We start from the raw sequence: 24,631 nt of genomic DNA on the forward strand, positions 1-24,631 counted from the left end.
CGTTCGAGTCGAGCTCCAGCCTATGTCAGCGGAGGCCTTACGTTCTTCCGGCTAGATATCCAGTTCTTTTCAGACCATCGGCGGACAGGAGCAAGGAACGGTGCAGGTCGTTTATCTGTTATTTATTTACAGCTCTTTGATTGTATGGGAATACAACACAGCTACAGTTTATTTCACAATGTAACGCTACGAATATAATAACATACAGTACCTCCTTCGGAACGGCAGTGTAATTAAGTTACTTTGTAGAGCGACTCTCGGCTAATTTTCCGGTTAGCTACCGTTAGCATTCACAGTTACATTTTGCACAGGTTGAAGATGTGGATGTAGAAAACGTTTCACTGGTCAGACATAAGCTTAACATGATTATTTTTTTCTTGCGTAAGAAATAAATAATACCACAATGTTGTTTTAAATAGAAAGTTTTTGTGATATTTTTTTTCCCGGGGCACTGTGACCTTGTGTTTGTAGCTAACGCTAACTTTAGCTTGTCCTCACAATGAGCGGAACACCTTTTAGTTTGGTCAACCATGTAACTGCTTCCATTTAATTTAAGTGACTTTTATTAGCGATGGCCGTACGCAAATAACAATTATATACCTGATGTATAAATAATTTAATTCAGTATAAAGTATATACCACTTGTCATCTTTTGCCATTTACAGCAAACTTTCTTCTAGTATTTGATGCATATGCAGTTTATCACTGGGTCTGTGAGAAAATAGGCTCCTAAGTTGAAGTATAGAAAGATGTAAAGTTCCACAACTTGTTTTGCATTGTATTGTCCCATTGTTTCCACAGAATGTTGGCATCAAGAGCCCTCAGCCTTATTGGCAAACGAGCCATTTCTGCATCTGTCTGTGTACGTGGAGCACATGGTGAGTCCTGGTGCCAAGATGAAATGAATATTTTCCTTTCCTAGTTGTTGATATAACAATACAAGGAGTTGGTTCCAGTTAAAATTTAACTGCTCAGAAACTTCATTTAAAATGTAACATTCAAAACTAGAGTTTATTGAGCCATAAATGGGATTGTCATCACAGAATGTGGCTACAAAGATTCCTGCGTCCTCTGCATTTCTAACAAATCATCTAATTTCTCATATTACGTTGTCTGTGTGTAGTTTAATATTTATCACTAGGAACCCCTTCACTAGCAGATTATTTTACAGTAGGCGTTCTAATAGTACATGCTGTTGTTGCCAAATCTTTATGATGTAGATGACAATCGTTCACTTAGACTAGGGATCTCCAAATCCAGGCCTCAAGGTTGGATAACCTGAAACTCTTTGGTGTGTCCCTGAATCAAATGGCTGAACTACCTCCTCACTAATGGAGTCAAGTTCTGCTAATGGCATTATTTGACTCAGGTGTTTTGAAGCAGAGACACATGTCAAAACAAGTAGGAGTGTAATCTTAGTCAAAGTGTAAGACTGGCAAAAAGTGAAAACTACGTTGGCTGTTATTGCTGGTATGCAGCTGTTTCATATCCCACTAGTGTGTTTTTAATCAGGAGTATGCAAAAATGTTAGACATCTGATCAGGTTGTTATAGCGGTAGAGATCAAGCAATGAATGTTTTATATTCATGCGGTTTGCAAAGCCTGCTGCATTCAGATAACTGTTAAATATGCCACCAGGGTTTAATAATCCCATTAAACTATAAAGTGAACATCTCCAGCAGTTTAGTTAGGCGTCATCACTTGGTTTCCCTTCTTTGTTTTGAGAGTAGCCTTGCATGAGGTTTGGTACAAATAAATATCTACTTTTATTTTCTCATTTAACATGGAGATACTTTTATGTTTTTCTTGGGGGTTTTTTTCCTAGCTTGTTAAAAATATTTTTGTTTGAAAGTAATTGGTAGACAAATTCTACCATACGTGGCCTGTGATTGAGTTGTAGTACGGTTGCACCTTATATGGAGGGATTCATATAAGAAATTGAAATTAAATTCTTGAAATTCAGATGCAAGAAATTAGCTGTTCTTTTTATCCCCTTTATGTTGTGTTTTGCGGTGGTAGTTATTACTATAAACTGGCCATACAAATAAATTGCATTGTTTGTTGATGTAATTGGCTTTTGTAAGTTGATCTTTACATGCTTTCAGGTAGAAAAAAACATTTAGGTTTTGCTTAGAAAAGTATCTTGGTTCTCCTTTGTTTTGAAACGAGCCAGCAAGGGTTCACAGGAGCAGACATGTCATGTCCATTATGTGTGTTGTTGATGTCAGAAGCTTGTTACTTTTGTATTTAATCTTAGAACACATATTTTGATTTGAACAAAGGTGTTTGGTTTAAAATTTCACATAAGTGTGTATTTTTTTGCAGGCGTTGCTAAGGTGGAGGACTACACTCTCCCCCCCTACTTTGACAGGAGGGAGACCCCTCTTCCTGAAGTGGCTTATGTGCAGCAACTTACCCCAGAACAGAAGTCCCTGAAGGAGAAGGAGAAGGGCTCCTGGGCTGCTCTCAGTAATGAGGAGAAGCTTGCACGTAAGACTTGGTGACACACAGCCTTTCTCTGCAGGTCAAAACCAATTTTAGCATAAGGGAAATATATCTTGCTGTTATTTTTATTTATTTTTTTATGTGAAAGAATAAATTTAGATCTTTGTGTCTTGTCTGTGTTCAGTGTACCGCATCAGCTTCAAAGACAGCTTTGCTGAGATGAACCAGGGATCAGAGGAGTGGAAGTCTGTGGTTGGGGGCCTCATGTTCTTCCTGGGTTTCACTGGTCTGGTTATTCTTTGGCAGAGGAAATATGGTAAATAAGGAAAAAATTATTTTGCAAACGTCATTTTATCAACATCTTAGTTTTCAGAAGAACAAAAATAGCTTTCTTGCAGTCTATTGATTGATTTCATATTTTCTGCTCGTAGTGTACGGACCTGTCCCACATACATTCGAGACTTTGTACAAGGAGCAGGAACTGCAAAGGATGTTGGACATGAGAATCAACCCAGTCGAGGGCTTCTCAGCCAAGTGGGACTACGAGAACAAGCAGTGGAAAAAGTAATGGGTCTCTACAGTTACCTCCTGTGCTTAGATCCAGGCAAATCTAACTTGAGAGATACAAGAATATCTATATTTCTGGTTTTATCATTTGTTCAAAATACTGCAATATGTGCATTGTGGAAGACCACTTCCTCCTAAGGTTCCTGTGTATAATAAAATAAAAACACGTTCAACCTAATAAAACCTCTCCAGTTATTTCTTTGCCTGGTGTCTTTTTTTTCCATAAGGAATCCATAACCTAAGAACAAGGAATACATTATGGTTATCTTAAATATGCTTAGCAGTATATATTTATATAAAACATTTAAATGATTTTTTAAAAATTGAACTAATATTTAGATGGCCATATTAACAGACGTTACTGTTGCAACTGTCATTGCATATGACACGGCTTCATCAAATATACTTTAGGGTTGTTTCACAAGCCGTGGTGATGACTTGATTAAATCAGCTGTTTTGGCACAAAAAGCTAATCAGAATTCCAGATGACAATGTAAAGGTCCAGTGGCTCCGTCGAACACATGACGGCTTTCTGCTGTTTTCTCGGGGGTTTCATATAACATACCCCATGTAGTTGGCACAATAATTCTTGATTGTACCAAATGTGTCAAATTTCAGACCCATCTGTCTTGGAATAAATATCTTTTGTCCATTTCCACAGCTCTTTTTCTGGAGCCATGTTTCCTGTTAAAAATCCATATGCAACAGCTCCATTAGACCTGCAAGCTCTATGCAAGCTCATTTGTGTTATATAGGTTTTCATTTTGGAATTGCAAATCACAGGTTGATTTATTTTTTTTTCCTATAACATTGATTTTGTAATTAGTCCTCCAAACTGACCAATTTGATATTTTTTGTAATTTGCTAAAGCCATTTTCAAATTGAGGGTAATTATAGGAATTCATTACCCCTTCATCCTCTCCAGAAAAAGAGAATATTCTACACAGACTCATCATACAAAAGATTCATAATCCCCTATAGATCTCATCAAACAAGTTCACTTACAGATTTTTAACGGGATGTATCTATCAATGAATCTTTTACGACATTGATATACAATCTAAGCAAATAACTGCATATTTTGCAGAAGGACTGAAAGTCAGTATATATAAACTGAGTCAAAGCATATTTTTGGCTTTTGCAAGAGGTTTGACATTGATTATAAGCTCATTATTGAACGGTAAAACATTATCGCAGATTAAGTCATTATCCATTATAAAATGAACAGATAATTAAATAAAGATAACATGTACTTTTAGATGGTTTCTACAGCCTTCGAATGCATTATTATTTTTCCTTGCGCGTTTGCATTATGCACGTTTTCAAATATATATATTTTTGTGGAACATTAATAACTGTATATTTAATTATTAAGTATTAAGCTGGAATGCCATTATTATTATTTGGAACAACGACAAAAGATTTATTGTAGTTTCTATTATATATTACAACGGCCTGCCATAAGCAGCGTCTGAGTTGACTGCAGCTTGCTGTGATGCCACTTACCGGATGAACAATTGTTTCACGTCAAAACAATCCGGAAGACGGTAAAGCATGACGGAACTGCTGCTCAGCGGAGGCGAGGTCAAGGCGACGGTGATCCCAAATGTCCATAGAAATATAATCTGCTGAACCTGTGGGTTATCATGTGCAATAGGTGTCGGCAATTCTCCGCTTTATGAGCCAGGACTAACACACTCCAGTGTTACTGCAGGTCCATGCTGACATAGCGCAGCTTTTCCAGCTGTCCGAACTGGTGTAGCTCACCGTAAACAGCTCCAGCGACGTCATGGGGAACGGAATGAATAAGGTCAGTTGTGCTTTTGCTTCCCTGCTCAGGAGTCATGCTGTTTGTGGTCCCTCTAACGTAGCTGTGAAAAGCCTTCCTGATCTGTCCAGATAGTCTGACAAGTCTCTGTCAGTCAGACCGAGCTGGTCGTCTGTCGAGTTAGACCTCCAAGGAAATGCAAGTTAGATATGGAGTGGACCTGTCTGGCATTTTGGAGATTCTTTAATGATTTCTAATGCCAATGCTTATATTACCTCTTAACACAAACCATTACTGGAAACTCATTTGTGATCAAAATGCATTTGGTAAATGCTAACTGATTATAGCAAGGCTCAGATTGTTAGGTAGGGGGCGCTGTTGCAGTTACTCTTATAAATCCTTTTGATTAAAAAAAAAGAAGATAAATAATATATCTGCCATAATGATGTGGAAAATACTTAACTCTTTGAAAATATATTCACTTCTTATATATATACACTGCTCAAAAAAATAAAGGGAACACTCAAATAACACATCCTAGATCTGAATGAATGAAATATTCTCATTGAATACTTTGTTCTGTACAAAGTTGAATGTGCTGACAACAAAATCACACAAAAATCATCAATGGAAATCAAATTTATTAACCAATGGAGGCCTGGATTTGGAGCCACACACAAAATTAAAGTGAAATGTTCTCTTTATTTTTTTCTTCACTTTATTCTTCACTGCTGAGAGGGTATTAATGTTTATTAACGTTGGAATTCACCATTTTCTGAGGCAGTGGTGACCGTTGTGGTCCAGAAGCAGCACTATGGTGCCACTCATCACTTTGCCCTGCATGGCCGCTCCAAGCCTTGTATGGCTGTGAGGACATTGCTCAGTTCTTAAGCCTTAAATCCAGCCTTGCCTGACCCGGAACGAGCAGAGTTCTGGTCTCTGAGTTTTAATGGATGAATGAGTGAGTGATTGTAATGCAAGATGTCTGCGTCTGTTGCTTCGCAGGTTGTTGATGGACTGTACCTGGGCAACATAAGAGGTAAGGCAAACACGTTTCAAAATATGCTAACGAGGTTAAGTTTAAGCATAAAGAACAGACAGAACATGTTGGACTTTCAGTCAGCATGTTTGCGTTGGATAACCATTAGCATAGCCTATTTAGGATTGTTTCTTATTGATCGATGCAACACAGAGAGTCTTTCACTGAATCCCTTTTTTTTAAAGTAGTTTTATGTCAGTGTCAGTGGGCACTTTGGAGCGTACTTCCACATTTAAAAGCACTAGTAATCTGTATGCTCTTTGTGGTTAGTAGCACAGAACAAACCGACAGTTAAGCTGCATCAAGCTGACATCTTTTTTTGGCCTCTTTTACAAACTGATTTCTGTTTGTGTTTCAATGGAAGGATAAGTATCACGTAGAACGAGTTGCTGATGAGACCGCAATAAGAATCAGTAATCATGTGAGTGTTATGATAGCTGGTTTGGCCAGACGCTCACCCTCCGCCCAGCTAAGCTGGCATTTGCATTTCCACTAATTTTAGCTCCTCCGCCCGATTGCAGTGGCACCACATCTAAAATTAGTCCGGCTGACGGGATCAAGTGATCAGAGGACTAACTATTGCAATGAACCTGTTCTCAGCTCTGTCTCAATTTGAACCTTTAGCACCGCTGCTCAGAGTTATGTTTATTCCGTGTAAAATATTAACCCAGAAGTATGCATCTTCATTTTTACAACCTTTCATTTACAGTTGTGTTTAGGTTGGAGCTTCACAGTAGTTCTGTTCATTTCAATGGAAAAAAAAAACAAAAACAAAACAAAACAACAACAAAAAGAACAGCAGCTGTGGATGAAGCTGAGTATTGCCAAAAAAGTGAAGATGTTACGTTTGAGATGCAGAACTTTGGCATCAAGGCAAAACACAGTGCCTATCCAAGTGGAAAGCACAAATAGAAAAGTCTATAGTTTGAATGTAAACTGAGGAACTAAAATTATTTACGAGCATTTATCAAGTGAGAAGGTGATTATCTGATTGGGATAGAAATAAAAACACTACAATTCTGGCCACAATCTGATAGACACTGACAATAAAAGCTTGAGTTGTCAGTGTTACAAAAGTGACTATTTTAATCTGGCTGTATTATGGCAGCAGCATTACAGTATCAGCCATCAATGTGTATGCTGACCTAATCAATCCAGCTCTGGAGCAGTTTGTGTACCGAACTTCAGAGCCACCATACACTGATGATCTGGTGTTACAGCAAACGGCAAAATAAGAACAAAAACCCACATTGAGTAATTACAGAATGCAAATATTACAGAACACAAAATGTATTCAGTGACATCTTCTTATCTTGATAAACTATCAAACCGTTGATCTGTAATAGCTTCGAGCAGAACTATTTTTTTTTTTATTTGTTTGTTTTTTGATAACCAACTTGCTTGGAGTTTTTTTTTTAAGATTCAGAAAAATTGAATGTAATAAAGATTAGCCTCTTTGTTGTTGCAGGAAGACAACGAACCACAGTTATGTACACTAAACATGCAGAACAGGTAGCTGAATATTTTTACTCAGTTGTCCAGTTTTACAAAGAAGACCAGGAAACTGATGACACTGGATTTGGAAAGGAGGTGAAATATTAGCAGGAGCAGATATGGGAACACTCGGATGGATCTTGCACCGTTTTTCTCTTGTGACCTAAATTGCAACATTTATACACATATCTTGCACAAGTAATCGTTTTAGCCACTGTCTGAGTATCTTATTGTCTGTGAATGGAGTTCTGGGTTTTAATCCAGGCGTCACAAAGAAAGGGAAGCTGTATTGAACCAGCCTCTTTGCACACCAGACATGTTTATACAGGATTTTTTTTTTTTTTTTTGCTGCCAGATTACCCTGAAGAAATACTTTTTTTTACACTCTGAGTCAGCTGAGATTATTGTTAGATGATAGCCAGTGACAGATGAATTCATACAACATTCTGCGTTGTGAAAAACCTGTTTCTCCGAAAAAAACACAAAACAACAACAAACAAAAAAAACATTCAGAAAAGTCTGTGAGGGGGTAATTCAATCCATTTAATGCTCTACTTTTTTTGTGAATATTCTCAGCCTGTCTTGCACATTTTGTTTCTGAAATTAGAACTTACTGTTGAGCTCACAACATGTAAACACCAGTCGAGCAACTGCTTGAATGATGTGTTTCTTGTTTTTCTTTGTGCAGATTCGGAAAACAGAGAAGGTCTCTCCAAAAACGGAATCACCCACATCCTTTCTGTGTACAACAACGCTAAGCCAGTGTATGAGGTTAGTGAAGAAACCAGCCGGGGAGGTATTTTTGGCTGTTGCGTTGTGTGTTTTTAATGCATCAAACCAGTGCTTCCTGTGGAAAATTTTATCTGGTGATTTTTCTAAAGGCTTCGGTCTCTTTAGCAAAGTGTAGTTCAGCCTGTCAGCCCGCAGGGGGAGCTAGTGACCTTCGATTGATGTTAAAAGAGCTTGTGGCAGCAACTGAAGTGTAAATTCACCAGTGTGTTAAAAAGAGGTTTAGTTTAACTAAAAATGCAAAGCTCGTGATAAATAACCTACACCACATTAAACAAAGACTTCTAACCAGCTTTAGTCACAATCTGAATTCTGCATTTGACTGCTTTTAATCCTTGTTTTACAGGACATCACATACCTTTGCATTCATGCGGCTGATGCTTCCAGTCAGAACCTGTGAGTAAACAAGTGGGCTTATTATTTGTTCGGTTGTTAGTGCTTGTGGTTTTTCTTTTGTGTGTGTCATTAAGACTGTCTTGGTCAATATTGCTAGTGTGAGAATTAAAGAAAAGTTGATCCACCTCCATTGCTAAGAGTTCATTAATCTTCATATCTTTAGTGGAAGTTTTTTTTTTTTTTTCTGTACTGTTAAATTTAGCTCAAGTCAGCTTTATTTATAGTACGTTCTCAGGTTTAGCGTATTATGAAATTTTGGAGAAAAAAACATCTTCACCTAAACGGGAACTTGAGGTGAAGATAGCATATTACTATGCCTCTTTTTTTTTTATATTTAACACAAGCAAGGAATAGAAGGTGACTTAATAACTTAAAATAACTTATCTGCCTCTCATATTCTACACTCTGTTGTTTTTGTTGACCCATTTTGAGCTAACCATCATCTTTTGAGCGGATGTGTTCACATTTTATTGCACTAAATGGTCACTTCCTTCCCATGAGCTCTCCACTACCACACCTCACAGTTAATCTGAGATGTTTTTGTTCAGGGTAACAAGGTTGGTTTTCGCCTGGTTTTCACCAGCCTTGTTACTCTGGGTTATTATCAGACATTGTTTATCTAAAGAAAATGCCCAGTTTTCCCGAAAGGCTTGTGGTTTATTTGGATGCAGTTTTACAAATCTAATTCGTATTACCATGTTTAACTTTAAAGAGACCGGAGCCTTTTTAAAGTGACAGCGCTCGGTCAGCTTCCTTCTCTCTCTTAACTTCAACATGCCGATGTTGTCGCAGGTGGAAGCCTTCGTTTTGCAACTTCTCTGAGCATCTCACGGTCTGACCTCAGTGTGAACTTTACACTTCTGAAAAAGAACAGCTGCCTTCTTGAACATTTTCAGCCGTTTTGTTTACGTTCATATTCAGGCTCTTTTTACCCTGTCTTATTGCTTTGATGGAGACCCTGCATCTCGATCCGCGGCACGACAACATGTGGCAGGTTCAGGGATCAAATTCCCAGCCTTACCAAAGATGGATAATCCTTCTGTTTCTGACGAATGGTGCTAAATATTTGTGACTCTGAAATTGTAACAGTCAGTAAATTGGTTCGGAAGCACTCACTCGTTCTTTTAATTTCTATTTGAGGTGCGAGGGGGAACTTTGTTTTGCATATGCTTTCTGCTGCAGCCTGTAATGCCACAAGGTATTATGTCATATGAGTTTGTTCATCTTTGTCATGTGATTTAAAGAGATATGAAAGATGAGGTGTAGCTATCTGACGGTTCTATCATACCGTTCCTATGGATTAAAGTCCATTTAATGAGAGTGTTGCCTGTTGCTGCATGGTGCTGGTTAGCTAACTGGATACAAGAAAGGCAGATTGAGCTATTCCCAATTTAAGGTGTAAAAAAAAAACTATAGGTTTACAAGTTATTAGGCAGTTTTACTTGCTTTGAATTAAATGCTTTCAGTATTTACTAAACAGGTACATAAAGTCCTCATGTGGTTCATTAGAAATTTTCTGCATATACCGAAGAAAAAACAGTTGGCAAGTGCTTTGCATGGTTGCTTTCTTTTTTTTTTCCCTCTGTTACATCTATTAAACCGTCTTCTGTTGATAGTTTTTCAAGCTTGAATACTTAATATTCCAAACAGGCATTACAATTTTTGTGATGCTTACTCCTGAAATGCCTATATTTTTGACAGACTCAAATGTAACAAGACGATTGATCAGGTGAGCTAAAAACAAACAAACAAACAAACAAAAAAAACCTACATTTAATTTTCCAGCCAAATGTTTGGGCGGAACATATATCCTCCATCGAAAATTTCAGTATTATTTACCGGACACGTCGTTTTTGATATGGGTGATCCAGATCCCTTTTACTATTAATGCAGACTCTGCATTTATAGGAGGTAGAATTATAAGTTACAAGCTACACATAAGATAGAAAGCGATTGAATGTGAGGCGTCTCTGACCCAAACTGTGATCCTGTTCCAGAGAAGTAGAACCTGAGAGGAAAGCGCTGCTTCTCTAGTAACAGTTAAACCGACCACAGCAGGTTATATCTTCTGTGTGTTTCGGAGGGAACGTCTGTGTTTTCAAGTGTCATTGGCACAGACATGAGCTGCACCTCCACTCTCACCAGCGGCTGCTATCACAACACGTTAGTCATAGCAGTAACATGTCCTCCTATTAGCTCTGTGACTTCATACGGCACTGTTTGTTTTAACTCATAATTAAACACCGCGCTCAAACAGAGGATACAAAAATAAACAAAACAAAAAAAACAAAAACTTCGGTCTTGGTCAGCAGTTGGAGCTTTAGTGAGCCGTCTTCATTGTTGCAGTGCAAACTGATGACTGATTTTGAGATCAGGGTGAGAAATGCTCGACTTGGTGCTCTCTGTTTAGAGCTCTGGGCTGTGTAATTTATAGGGTGGTTGGTGATGTTTCTGGCAGCAGAGTCAAAGTGTCAAGAGTGACTGAATACGTTCCAGAAGAAGCCCTGACAATAGAAAAGCATTGATTCTGCTAGGCAAAAAAAAAAAGAATCTCAAAGCAGCAGAGTTTCTCCGTTTTAACTTCAGTAGAGTCAGTTATCTGGGCTCTGAAGAGGAACTCGCTTGAAGTAAAACTCTTAATGAGAATTTAACTGTTGTGGCCGTTTGGCTGTTCTTGATTGGGCCAGGTTGGGGTGTGGATGTCTGACCTCCACTGTCGCAATCAGGCGTCCTTCCCTCCGGCAGCAGAGGAAGGAAACCTCCCAGTGACATCTGGCTGTTTGCTTCGACCACCCAGGGCTTTATAATAAACCCCCTCTGTCACAATCACTGGTCTGACTGAGGAGAGGAGAGGGTGAGGCCAACCGCCGTCCTGCCTTGCTTGCCATCACACGGGGGCCCCTACGGTCAGACCTGAAGGCCCCGTCTTCTGTGTTCAGTACATGACAGAAAACAGCGTTAATGGTGTCTTGAGTGACAGCTGCACTGCAGTAACAGCTGCTCTTTATACATTTTCTTCTTCTAATACAGCCTGCATCGGAAGTTCATCTTGTTTTTCATGAGCGTTGGTTTTAATGCACAGAAATCACAGACCATGAAGGCATCAACTGATTTGCATCAGCATTTGCATTTGTGCAAGTCGTCCCCAAGTCCAAACTGGTTCCAAAACTAAGCAGATCATTGCAATTTAAGGGGGTGGGGGGAAAAAAGGAAAAATCAGCACAACATATACCAAACATACCGCAGATTTGCAGAAGCTCATTTTGCATTTCAAACATACAGCAACTTCTATCTGTTCTGGCTCAGTTTTTGCCCTTTTTTCTGTCTTCTTAAAACCTCAAACTTCTCTGTCACAAGTTAGTTTTCTGCACATTGAACGAGTGCCGCCGGAAACCTCTGTGCTAGACGAACGGAGCGAAGTGCTGAGGGAGACATTTTAAAGAAGGCTTTGGATCTCAAGGAGGAGGGAGAAAAAAAAACACAAAAAAAAAAAAACGAAAAGCGACAGCCAGTCTATTTTAGCTCCAGTCTGTTAGTGAGTCTGCTGTTGAGTAACCAGCATCTGCTCCTCCAGAGACGCCGTTATCAGCCACGCACTTCTCGATTATGCAAAAAGCGAAAGGATATCATTGTTTTCAGACTGAATACACAAGATGCCAGAGGAGCATTTTGTCACACAGCTACACCGGCTCTGTCCTGGTGTCACTTCACGGGAGGTGGCACCACTTTGTTGTGTTCATTTCAAAGTGATGTAATTTTGCACATAAAGAAAAGGTAGACGGCTACTTCCCTTCTCTATCCCCGCTGTCTGTGCCCTGGTCTACCACAAACTCTCTGTTTGAGCCAACCTAATGCTTCTCTCACATGACATGAGTGGAAGAGTAGAAAGAGAGAGAGAGAGAGAAAAACCCTCCTGATAAGCAGTTTCTTAGAAAAGACTGAAATCTATTAAAACAGACTCATGCTATGTTGTAAACCTCTCGGAGTGCATTTGTAGTTTCAAGTGTCAGAGTCAGGACATCATCATAATTTCTGAAACAAATTGGAACCACATCGCTCTGGCCTTTAAAGGGGTGGAGGGGTTTCAGTTCAAGGTGTCTTTTCTCAGATCCCATTTAGCGGAATCCATTTTTAGCTCCACTACCTGCATCGCTGACAAACAAGATGCTTCTTTCCCCTTAATTTATGAGTGACTACATTTGGCTTTTTATTTTAGACATTATTGCATGTTGCACAATTCCCATTTTTCTTCTTGGCAACATTTCTCTTGTGCTCCTTTTTGCAGACTGCAGCATTTCAAAGAGTGCATCGGCTTCATCCACCAGTGTCGCCTCGACGGCGGAGCCTGTTTGGTTCACTGGTAGGTTTTTATGATTTGAGCAGCTTCCTAATGGTAGCTGAGCGTGTCAAGACTGCTCTCTAAATAAGGGTTATGTGAAAATCCCTTTCCAGATTAAAGCATTTCAATAAGTGACTTGCTCTTCGGGTCTGAAGTTTGCATGCTGTCAGAATAGGCATGTCGGCCTTTTTAATGGTGCGCATAAATTTTGCCATGGTGTTTTTGCTACACAAGCATCTGGCAGAAATCCTGCTGCATTTGGAGAGTTCATTTGAATATTCCTGGCTCAGACCGCTGCTGCTGAGAATAGCCCACAACATTTCAATGTCTCGCATCAAAACCCAATCATTGTTCAGCTAGAACACCCCATTGGGTCCCAGGTTTCCTCCATCTCTCACCCCAAACACTGAGTTTGACTTCAATATTGAAACTAAAACTGAAATGGAACTGAGGTTATTTTTCTCTGTTGATCTGATTTTATTAAATATTTCAATAAATAAATGAAATCTGTATGTGGTGTTAAGAAGCTTGTGATGGGACTTTTTGTGAGCCGTTGCTGTGGAAGTTGTTTAATATAATTGTGGCAACAGCTTCATCTACAATCTAGTAGGTTTCCATTGAAATATTCAATAATGTGCAGTGGCCTGATAAATAGATCAACTAAATGAAAACGCTTTAAGTGGACTGAGAAAGACTTAGCTTTTAGTCCACAAAAAATATGTTTCAGGTTGTCAAAGTATGGACACGATTCCGACTCCAAAGCATGGTGGGGGTAACATCATGCTGAGGGTCTGTTTCACCAGCAGGGGCGCTGCTGCGCTGCTCAAACTGGAAAACAAGTTTGGGTCCACAGCCAGAAATCAGTCCATTTAAATGAACTCAGTGAACGCTGCCAGACAGAGTGATGAAATCCAGGATTATGGCAGAAACTTGTTGCTGTGTGTTGGAGAGCTGCAGCTTGCTGAAGGATTTTTAACCAGGTACCAGGAACAGTCTGTATGTATAACTTTGTGCCAGTCTGAATGCGATAAAGAACTCAGACGTATGCACCCCGTTTTTTTTATTTATTTATTTTTTTAAGTAATGAAAGTAGTTTGCTGTATCGTCATTCCAGTGCAAATGCTGCATCAATGAAACCCCGTGACATAATGCTGGTTGCTGAGTTGCACAGTTTCTTTCTTGCTGTAGTCTTGCAGGTGTGTCACGCAGCACCACCATGGTGGTGGCCTACCTGATGACCGTCACCCACTACAGCTGGGAGGAATGTCTGACCGCAGTGAAGGCTGTTCGCTCGTTTGTCGGCCCAAACTACGGCTTCCAGGAGCAGCTGCAGGAGTACCAGAACACACGCGTCTCAGAGGTAAACCTGACGAACCCGAAAGCAGAGAGAGGCAAACGCTTTGATGGTCCGACTGTTGAAACTGATGCGGGTCTTTATTTAAGATGTTTTCACCGTCTTAAGAACTGCAGTAATTTAGCGCTCTGTAAATGGTTTCAGGTGTTAATTGTGATTCAGTGCTGAGGCCGGGACAGGATGTGACAGATGCAGCCGTCACATGCAGACTGTGGTTAACCTGTCAACTGTTAATCGCAACCATCTCACACACACACTTCGAGCTGTCTCCCAAAATGGGTTAATTTCTGTCTCCTGCAGAGGACAACAAGCAGCTATGATTTGTTGTCCTGCAAAGACTAGAGGTTAGAAATACAAACCAGTTCAATAAATTCAAATATTACCGAAAAGTTCATTTGTTTCCTTAAATCATTTCACTAAGATTAAATTCGTACAGACTGACGATTTCAAGGCTTTATGAGGATTTTTCTGCATGCAGCTACAGCAAACGAGACGATTAAGATTAGAATATTACCAATTTAAAAGAATTATACAGAAAGGTGAGGTTAATGAGAACCTCTGCTTGATACCTGCATATTATAATTTATTGAAAATTACTTAATTTACACACTGAGCTGTATACTCTACATGTTTGTCTTAAAAATGTAGTGAAACATAAATGCAATCTGTAAATTTCCCCGACTTCTTCAAATTTCAGATTTTAGTTTTACTTTGTTTTTGGTACAAAGAATTATTCATAAGAATGCTTTGAAATTTCTACATTTCTAATGCTTTTAATTGGTTTTAATCTTTGGGGGGTATTTTTGGTTGTTTTTTCTTTTTTCTTTTTTTTTACCAAGGAAAATCTAAAAAGTGTGTCATGCATATAAAGTAGCTGAGAAGCAGAGTTAAGTTATAAAACAATATATTACGCTGTGAACAACTTACAAAACTCTGTTCACTCCATCATCTGAAAATGGAAACGGACACAACTGTCCACATAGCATGACGGGAGGCGACAAAGGAGAGTTTTATACAGAGAAGCATCCAAGAAGGCCATGGTGTCTCTGGAGGAGCTGCAGGTGACAATCTAGACTTTACTTTAAACTAAAGTAGCAGTTCTGTTTGTAGTTTGCTGCCAGCCAAGCAGGGACCAAACCAACCGTGTGAAAGAAGGTTCTCTGGTCAGACGAGACCAAAATTATTGACTTGCTGGAAAAGTCACTCTGTGTGGTGGAAAACTGACAACAGCACATTGAACTGAAACCAACATCACCGCTGTGGAACATGGCGGTGGCAACGTCATGCTGTGGGAAAGCCTTTCTTCTGACAGGACAGGGACGCTTGTCAGAGTAAAAACACTGTTATACATGAAGGCCAGAACTACAGTGGAGTGGTTTAGATCATGATGTTAATGTGCAAACTTAAATCCAAGTGAAAATCTGTGTAAAGACTGAAAAAGTAAAGTTTATTAGTTCATTTAAAACAGAGTCGATTTGCAAAATGACTCTAAAAGATGTTTTACACCAGACTTAGTTTCCATCTGTTGTCCCTGAGCAGATAAGTTAATGAAACAGTGTAATATGATAAAACCTACATTTAAAATCCCAATCTACCCTAATAACAATCACTGTAGAAAATCATAAAATTACAAGAACATAAATAGTGCTTAATGCTAAACTTCTGCTCTGAAAACTGATGTTCTCTGATGCTCTTCATTCAGTCTGACTGAGTTTAAGCTATTTTGCGGAGTAGAAAAATGCCAATAGTGGAGACGAGGTGGTTAATGGTGGTTCTACTAATTATTGACTCAGGCAGCTCAGTGCCATCATTTTCAGGTTTTTATTTGTGGAAAATGTTGAAAACTCCACGTGTGATTTTCATTTCACTTTACAATTCTACAGTGCTTTACGTTGCTCCGTCTCGTAATTGCCAGGAGAATTATGAGAGACTATGGGTGTGAATACTTATGTAAGGCTCTGTATATCCGATCAAGGCAGAACAATCCGAGTCAAAGTCCAGGAAAATTTAAAGTAAATGTAAGTGCCGGATTCAGATATTATTGGTGTACAGTTTGGACCTTTCATCATGTTTTCTTTAATTCATCTGAAGAATATGATCCATGCTGAATTGATCACGTCCGACGTGAGCTTGCGGCGTCTGGCTGTTCTCAGCCTGTGTCTTTTGCAGAAGACACGCAGAGTGTGTGATTCCATGACCGCGCCGTGTGAGAAGGGGAACTGCAGGGGGTTTGCTTGGATTGCATTAGCCTGGGTACTGCTCATCACGTGTTAATCATTACTGTCAGCATTTTGCAACATAGCATGACTTCAAAAAAAAAAAAAGAAAAAGAAAAACCTGCTCATTGTTTGAAAACGTTGCACTGATTTCTAGGATTTAAGAGGAAATGTGTTTTCTGCATCTGTGATTTTCCCACGTGTGTAAGAGAGAAAGTAAAGCCTCCTCAGATGATTTTTGTATTCAAGATTATCTGATTAACAAGAACTTCCAATTATTTATCTAAACACGCATTTGTTTGAAAGTGTTAGAGATCCTGCAGACCTGAGTAACCTTGAACTTTGATAAAGTTATCAGATCATTGCAGTCTAGCCAATCCCTGCCTTTGAACTGGATCACTGTGTCATAATTAAAACATTTGGTAATTTTCCAGGTCTGTATAGTTGAAGAAAAAGGAAAATTAATCATGGAAAAATAATCAATTTTTCATTTTCTAAAGAACAGTAAGGAATTGTTGCTGTGTTTTTGCATCACTTTATATTAAAATAGTATGCTTTCTCTTATGATTTCTCATTGTACATTTATTTTAACATAGTACCAGTCAGTATTTTCTTTTTTAAATAAACATTTTACCATCTATTTGGTCTCTGGAGAAGCTTCTCTATAAGTAAAACTGGACCTGTGGTTCCTAAATTGCACCTAAATACCAAACAAATCCTTCAAACTGATTGACAGACTTTTCTCCAAACAAGAAAAAAAGTCAGGAATCAAAATCAACAAACATGTTTTACAGAATCAGCATTTAGCCTGAGAGACTTTCTTCCTTATTTGACATGTATAACAGTTGTAGATTTTGAAAAAGGGCGGTTAACCCAGACGCCACAAAAGCAGCGGTCCATCAGCACGCTCTGAAAGCCAGCCCATCAATTTAAGCATAATTATTATTTTATTTATCTGTGAAACCTTCTGATCGTAAGGCTTGACTACAATTTAAACAGATTCAGAGTTGAATGCCCAGAATTTCTTTTTTTATTATTATAAGTAAATATTAACATTTAAATCTGGAGAACTATAAGGTAATATGTAGGAATCTTGTCAATCTGTTCCTGTTTGTGTTCAGAAGCTGCTGGGCTTGAGTTGTATCACTTTAAGCTTTTTGCCTCAGATCAACCAGATGTGACTTATCCTCATTGTACTTTGTGGCTTCTGTGGGGTTATAAAGTATTTCAAGATGACACTTTAACATTTTGCTAGTTTCTCTTGATGTTATCTTTACTCTGGTTTCATCTCTTTTACAGCTGGGTTAGTGTAATGACTCAGTGCTGTGATGTTTGGCTTTTTGGATGAATGTGAGAAAGCTAATTTAAGGAAGATGAATGTATTACTTTCACAATGACTTTCACTTCAATTTATTTTTCAAAGAATATGGTGTGGCACAAGTTGGTGGATAAATCCTGCATATCATTTTTAACTTTTCTTGATGTTAAGGAAACTTTTTAAAGAAAGGCTCATGTATGTATTTAAATCCATGTAAGCTGGACAGTAACACTAAGAATGATTACGACCCTTTCATTTTTTTATTTTCACTCTTCTAACAGAATTCAAGTTCTGCTGCAATTTCACTAGGAAGTTTCATGCTTAGGTTATCATCTGTTATCTGAGGTATCTATTCAGCTCAGATGTTTGAAACATGGAAACAATTGTTGCAACAGAACAATGATCCCAAAGACGCATCCAAACCGATTCTTGGAATGCATAAAACAGGGTGGCAACATTGGCATTTCTCAACCATGGGGATTTTTCTGCGTTCTTTAATATTTTAATATTGCATCAGATCAATAAAAAACTATTTTTTAAAAGCAAAAAATGCGAGCTTAATGAAAAGTGTGTTAAATACCTGCGTTGAGGTTGTTATTTTCAAAAGGTACTTTTGACAAATGAGACTCATCAGGAGATATATTTATTAAATATGATATTAAGGGAGGATTGTATTGTATGTATTGTATGTAGCTTTGGTGTATAATTTGGATGCTCTGTGGATTTGTGAAAAATCCATTATAAATGCATATATTAAAAAAAAAAAAAACATGACATTTTTATGTTGTTTCTATTTCACCTTTGAGAAATGCAATAAAAATGTTTTATTCACTATTTATTTTTCCTGAGCATGCCTCACCACAACATTATTTTCTTATGTCTCCAGTACCGAGCTTGGCTTCAGTCCAGTTTTTGTCCCAGTCCGTTCAATGACCAGCAGGAGGTGGAGGCTCTGTTGAACCAGTATGCGGAGCAGCAGGAGAGCCAGGGCAGAGCGGTGGACCACAGCTGGATGAACCGTGGAGTAGACGCTGGTGTTGCTGAAGGCGACGGCTGAAACTACGCGCTCCGCACCCAAGTCAGCCCTCACACCAAATGCAACTTTAGAGTTTGGATTAAAGATTTTTTTTTTTCTTCCGTCAGAACTTTTTTAAGCTCTGGGTATTTATTCAGAAATGTGCTACAAACTTTAATTCCTTATATCACCGAGCACTGCCATTACTATGGTTTTGGTGACGCCTTACAATAAAACACCCCAGCACTTTAGCCATAATGAGTAACTTCCATGTTTCTTTTTTTTTTTTTTACTATTGACTCAGCAGCCTTAAATCTGACTGACTAATGCTGTTTCGATTAAAAACTGTTTGCCTTTTTGAAAAATGAAATGCTCCAGTTAAGCCATAATGTCTTTTTTTTTTTTTTTTTTTAACATACATCCCTTCAGTTTCTCCAGAATAAACTATTTAACACCGCAGCTTGTGAAATCATTATGTGCACTGGACTGATGCATTTTTCAAGTGCATCTGATTAATAGATAAAGAGAAAGATTTCTTTTATTTGGTCACATCACACACACACACACACACACACACACCAAAATGTGTTACCTGGACCCCACAGTGAAACTTCCTGATTTGGTGGAAATGATGATGATGTGTAGTAGGACACAGTGTTGCACAAACTCCTACTTTCCCTGATCAGAAGGGAACTTTATGCTCCCCATCAGGCTGTAAGCAGAAAACCCCCCCAGAACAGTTAAACAATAAAAGCAGGAGGTAGATTGTTTTAATTGTCCACAATAATTTATGGTACTATAAACACATTGAAAATGTTTTAACATTTAGAAAATGTTACTTGAAGTAAAATAAACTCAATGAACTTTGAAGAGTAATCACCCTTTGATTTCCAAACACCTGTTTGCATTTTAAAGCTGCTTCGTAATGCAATTGTGGATTTTTTAAATTTCTTTTTAATGTTGTTAAATTTCTGTTCTGTTTTAATTATGTATATACGATTCATTTTATTGTTATGTTTTTTAAAGAAATGCAAAATTGCTAATAAATCTGAAGCTCTTGCAATGAGTGAGCCAAGTTGAATGATGTAATTCAAAAAGAACTGATAAGGACAATGAATCACATGTTAAACATTCACTTCCTTTTTTTTAAAAAAACAAAAAACAATCATACTATCCTTATTATTCATGAAATTCTGAAGAAGATTGCAGACATTTTAAGATAACATGCTAGTCTTTGATATTTTCAAATATACGGAAGGATGAAGGGATTCCAGAGCGGTTCGGAGCGAACAGCATTTACTCTCATACACCAACATGGAGTTTGCATGTTCTCCCTGTGCATGCATGGGCTCTTTCCGAGTACTCTGGCTTCCTCCCACAGTCCAAAAGTTGAATCCGAACTTCAGTTTTCTCAGAAAATTAAGACGTGATGAGGCCAATAAGCAATCATCTATGATCCAGTGATATTAAAGCAGAACCTTGAAGAACTGCTGCTGGTGACTTTTCAGTATTTAAGCAGACAGCTCCAGAATTAGAGGAATTCCATGAAAGGTTGTTGTTAAAGATTTACCTGTTTACAGAGATCTTAATGGGAAATTGAGTGGTAGAAAAATGTAGACAAGTAGGAAAAACACAGCTTTTAGAGGACTGTGAAGCAAAGCCCAAGATTACAAGGCGTGAGAGAAAACGTTTCAAGAGCCACCATATATTTGGGCATTAGTTGTCCCATTCCTTGTGTTGAGCAAATCCTAAACTAGAGGCAGCACCAACAGGGTCATAAAGCAGAAAAATATCAAAGATCAAAATTTCTATTTTCAAAGAAAAACGAAAGAAGACAAGAAATGTATTTCAGTTGGGAATTAATGTTCCTGAGTCTGGAGGAAGACTGGAGACATTCAGAATCCAAACGGTGACCATTTACCGTTTGTCGCTTTTGTTCCACTGATGAATCGAGTCCAGTCGGTGCGTCCATCTGCCAGGACTTTTTAGAGTACCTCATTCTTCCTTCTGCTGCTGATAAGCTTTATGAAAACATTGATTTCATTTTCCAGGAGAACTCTGCACCTGCTCACACTGCTGAATGTACAAGTACTTGATTTAATAGCCATGGTATAACTGAGTCTGATTGGTCTGTCTGTGGAGTATTGTCCATAGAAAGATAAGACATGATCAGACTGAACAATGCAGACAAAGTGGAGGACAATGTTAAAGCAACCTGAGCTTCCTGAACAGCAGAGTTGATCTCCTTCACACTCAGCACTGATGCAAAATGAATTCAAATATTGAGAGCAAATAGTGTTTCTTTTTATTTATCTTGTGCTTTATTCACATTAGCTGAACAGTTAGCAATAAACCCTAGTGGCAAAATTGGATAGAAACTCTCTGGCTCTAGTTGCTAATGTGTGATCAGTCTACATAACGCGCAAATTTAACTTTTTCATTTTATTCACTGAAATAAACCAATGTGTCAATTATGTCTCCACTTATTGAGATGCTCATGAAATGTTTGTATCTTTAGCCTTTAAAACTGACTGTGTCAAAATTTGCAAGGAGACAGTTGGACAGGTTTAGACATGCAGCTTCCTGGTAGGAAAAACAAACAAACATACTTACAGTAAGTCTGGCAAGCTGTTGAAAATCCCCATTCCACTAAGTTCAAACTTGTTATTTGCAGATTTTAAACTATCAGTAAAAAAAAAAAAAAATTCTCCGTTTACTGAAAAATAACATTGTCAAATAATGTCAATATCATAGGGAAATTGCACATTTTGAAGCCTGGTGTGAGGATAAACGTCTTATGTTGAACTTCAGGAAAACTAAAGGAACCTTAGGGGATCGGGGAGCACTCGGGTCATGTGATGTTCAGTGGAAATATCATCGAAAAAGTGCTCATCTCTAAATATCTTGGCACCACTACGTCCAATACTTTGGGCTGGAGGGATCATGTTGATTGTCTCTGCTCTAAATTAGCCCAAAGACTTAATTTCCTGCAGAGACTTGGGTTGTTTGGAGTCCAAGCTAAGATCATGCTGACTTTCGGCAGTTTAATTAAACATGGCTTGGTTTGGCTACCTCGCAGTCCAAATCTAGACTTGCAGGCGAAGTGAAAACCTGGATGAAAACAAGTAGGACAAATTCTCAACCTCTTCCACTGCAGTCTGTCGATGATGCTGCAGTAAATTAGACGGGCAATAAAGACCTCGATGGATCCACTCCATTTTCTGTTTGGTGACTAATAACGGCAGGAAAACGCTACAGAGCCATTTGTTGCAAAACCAACTGTTTTAAGCAATCCTTTTTCCAAACGCATCTTTCTTCTTAATACGTTGCGACTACTATTCGGAGGATGGCTGGGAAGGCCTTGGTTGCATTTCAAGCTGTTTTTAACGTGTACATTCATTTAATTATTTATCTATTTCGTTGTCTCGTTTGTTTTAGATGTTAGGGTGCTGTTTTATATAGCACTAATGATAAAAGGTCAAATTCAAATTGAAGTATTCATGATTCAGAAGAGGTATCAGACCCTCCCACCCCACTGCTGTGGTCCTTCAAGGAAAATGAGATAAAGACAGTGAATGGATATGTCAGAAGTTGAACCTTGGAAATGTTTGACATTTTGCTTTGGATATGAGAAAGCCTGTTTATTCAGACAGAAAGATGACCTTTGCTGAGTGTGTGTGTGTCATTAGTAGTGACTTACAGTATTTTGACACAGTTACATTAAAAATGAAATCAGACCAGCCTCACCAACCAAATCAATCACTGTATTATGTTTCTACTTGGTTTAGTAGGAGTAGTAGAGTGAGGGAAATCCAAAAGTTTAAACAATCATGACATGTATGCTTTTGATTTTAACAGAAAGGTGGCCCTCACCCACTTTATGATTATCTGAAAATCGTAAAATGGGAATTCCAGAATTTTTTTTTTTTCAGAAGAACATCACGCTTTGATTAAAACATTGATTAGACAGAGGAAAAGATAAATAACGTAGAAAATAAAAGGCTGCTCAGCTAAAATGATCTCAAATTATAAAACAATGACAAGGACTGAGGATGTCAGACCTGTCGCATACCAGGGATCATGGATCAGTTTGAACACATTAAAATAAAAGAGGAAATGCTCCTGAATTACGCGTTTCGACAAGACAAGGACTCCAAGCACACCTTAAAGTGAGCAGACCAACAAAATGAGGTACGGAGAGGTCAGTTCACACCTTGGACCTTAGCTTAATAGGAAAAAAAAAAAAAAAAAGTTGCGTGACATCAAGCATGTTGTGTGTTGTGTGTCAGGCAAAACCAAGAAATTACAGAAAATGTGGAATGTAATTCAGTCATTCTTTTTGCAGTTTATACCATTTTTAAACAAAAATAGACCCTATACTTGTTTTTTTTTTTAAAACTGGCTAATTTTTCTTTTCTCCTCATGAAAGATGATAAAATTGAGCAGTTTTTTTCCCCTCAGAGTTGAATTTTGTGTGGCCTTTCAATGTTTTAATGCATTTTATGTATACAAATAAATGCTGTTAAACTGCTGACCTTTACTCAATTTGCTATGATTGAACAAAACTTTAGAAATAACAAATAATTGAATCACGTACCTCTGTGTTGACCTTAAAACTACTTCAGAGACGTAGCCTATTTTGGAACTAAGATCAGATAATGAAGATTGGTGATTTATTGCGTTTTTTTGTTGTTGTTTTTTTTAACACAAATAATTCAGAAGTTTATTTCTGATGCGCCCCTTGTGTATTCTGGTTCTCTATTTCTATGGTTAACATCATGCAGGTGCATTTCTGAAGAAATCTGGAGCATGGCTTTGGTCCACCCTACACAAAGCTCCACTGTGGCAGCACAGCCGCTTTTTCTCTTTTGCGGTTTCACATTAGATTTGAGTGGGCGCGGATAGGAACGCAAAAACCTCCTCGTTCTGTCGCACAGAAATCCCCCTCTTCGCACAGTAACTTGTGACTTTACGGCTTTTAATCAGTGCTCCACGTCCTCGGAGCTTTCGGCGTGGGCAGCAGCTCTTTACAACCATCGCTTGTGTCAGGCCATTTCTTGTAAATACTCGCTGTTCAGAGAAAGAACCCTTCCTGAATGGGCCGTCGGAGGCGCAGCCATTGGCTCGAGCAAGAGGCAGCGTTGGCAAGCCCCTCCCTCCTGCTTCATTCATGTAGCACAACAAACTTTATAGGCAGCTTGTTCAGGGGAGCGCACTTGATTTATCCCGAGGCATAAATCAGAACCTCACCCATAGCCAGGAGCTCACCGGCCTGATTGACTGTAAGTGATTTTACTTTTGGTTTAGCTGAGAACGTTGGCAGACTCGACTTATAATCACTCATTTAATAGTTCACTTGATGGTACGGGAAAGAGTGATGGGAATAATTTATGTTTTTTATTTTATTTTTATTATTATTATTATTTAGGTAAAAGGGAACAATCTGAGGTAAAACAAAATAAAATAAAAAAAAAGACGCGCTGTCACGATGTCAAACTCGGGTGGTCGCAGACTGAAGCAGTGGCTGATGGAGCAGATCCAAAGTGCGCAGTACTCTGGGCTGCAGTGGGAGGATGAAAGCCGCACCATGTTCAGAATTCCGTGGAAACACGCAGGAAAGCAGGATTACAACCAAGAAGTTGACGCATCTATTTTCAAGGTTTGAGTCTTTTGGAATCTGGATTTTTTTTTTCTTTCTGTTTGCTTTTTGAGGCGCTGCAGCTAAAACTTAACTGATATTGAAGAAAAATTTTGCTTTATGTGATTTAAAAACTATATATTTATGTTTTTCTCTCTTTCCTTTCTTTCTGCTTTTCTTTTTCTTTTTTGCTCTCCTTTCTTTCTTTCCTTTTTACATTCTTTTGACACCTTGCTTTATATATATATATATA

At 38.4% G+C, this 24,631-nt stretch overlaps 3 protein-coding genes and 1 long non-coding RNA gene across 5 annotated transcripts in view; 3 read left to right on the forward strand and 1 right to left on the reverse strand.

The window, feature by feature from the left end:
• Positions 1 to 28: 28 nt before the first annotated feature.
• Positions 29 to 3,131, forward strand: cox4i1 (cytochrome c oxidase subunit 4I1). The gene is made up of 5 exons (XM_007549863.2): positions 29 to 106; positions 802 to 878; positions 2,326 to 2,490; positions 2,630 to 2,761; positions 2,877 to 3,131. The coding sequence occupies exons 2-5, from the start codon at positions 803 to 805 to the stop codon at positions 3,011 to 3,013; spliced, it is 510 nt and encodes a 169-aa protein (XP_007549925.1). The 5' UTR covers positions 29 to 106; position 802; the 3' UTR covers positions 3,014 to 3,131.
• Positions 514 to 21,545, reverse strand: LOC107835966 (uncharacterized). The gene is made up of 3 exons (XR_001661810.1): positions 21,533 to 21,545; positions 7,460 to 7,466; positions 514 to 729 (listed from the first exon to the last, which is right to left on the reverse strand). It is a non-coding gene; the product is annotated as an uncharacterized LOC107835966 (long non-coding RNA).
• On the forward strand, positions 4,494 to 19,800 carry dusp22a (dual specificity phosphatase 22a). Of its 2 annotated transcripts, XM_016670382.1 has the most exons (8): positions 4,494 to 4,648; positions 4,727 to 4,822; positions 5,786 to 5,819; positions 8,002 to 8,084; positions 8,449 to 8,498; positions 12,784 to 12,858; positions 14,026 to 14,197; positions 18,612 to 19,800. In XM_016670382.1, exons 2-8 carry the CDS (start codon positions 4,802 to 4,804, stop codon positions 18,780 to 18,782), a joined length of 606 nt encoding a protein of 201 aa, XP_016525868.1. In that variant the 5' UTR covers positions 4,494 to 4,648; positions 4,727 to 4,801; the 3' UTR covers positions 18,783 to 19,800. The 2 variants fall into 2 exon arrangements, with proteins under 2 accessions (XP_016525868.1, XP_007549926.1); XM_007549864.2 differs by having other exon boundaries at positions 4,494 to 4,822.
• Positions 21,546 to 23,607: 2,062 nt separating the features above from the next.
• The window catches only part of irf8 (interferon regulatory factor 8), a 4,171-nt gene continuing 3,147 nt past the window's right edge, over positions 23,608 to 24,631 (forward strand). The window contains exons 1-2 of the mRNA XM_007549865.2: positions 23,608 to 24,022; positions 24,169 to 24,399. Of these exons, the coding sequence (XP_007549927.1) occupies positions 24,229 to 24,399 (171 nt within the window). The 5' untranslated portion in view covers positions 23,608 to 24,022; positions 24,169 to 24,228. The remainder of the gene's footprint in view (positions 24,023 to 24,168; positions 24,400 to 24,631) is intronic.

The sequence above is a fragment of the Poecilia formosa genome, unplaced genomic scaffold (assembly GCF_000485575.1).
Source record: "Poecilia formosa unplaced genomic scaffold, Poecilia_formosa-5.1.2 Scaffold33, whole genome shotgun sequence".
Lineage (NCBI taxonomy): Eukaryota > Metazoa > Chordata > Actinopteri > Cyprinodontiformes > Poeciliidae > Poecilia > Poecilia formosa.

What these genes read in the sequence shown, in the direction of transcription:
- dusp22a (XM_007549864.2), top strand. Translation starts at nt 4,802, where the DNA reads ATGGGGAACGGAATGAATAAG. An exon ending in TGGGGAACGGAATGAATAAG is followed by an intron (nt 4,823 to 5,785) that starts GTCAGTTGTGCT and finishes GTTGCTTCGCAG; the next exon opens with GTTGTTGATGGACTGTACCT. An exon ending in GGAGCCTGTTTGGTTCACTG is followed by an intron (nt 12,859 to 14,025) that starts GTAGGTTTTTAT and finishes TTCTTGCTGTAG; the next exon opens with TCTTGCAGGTGTGTCACGCA.
- cox4i1 (XM_007549863.2), top strand. Translation starts at nt 803, where the DNA reads ATGTTGGCATCAAGAGCCCTCAGCCTTATTGGCAAACGAGCCATTTCT. An exon ending in CTGTGTACGTGGAGCACATG is followed by an intron (nt 879 to 2,325) that starts GTGAGTCCTGGT and finishes ATTTTTTTGCAG; the next exon opens with GCGTTGCTAAGGTGGAGGAC. An exon ending in TCTTTGGCAGAGGAAATATG is followed by an intron (nt 2,762 to 2,876) that starts GTAAATAAGGAA and finishes TTCTGCTCGTAG; the next exon opens with TGTACGGACCTGTCCCACAT.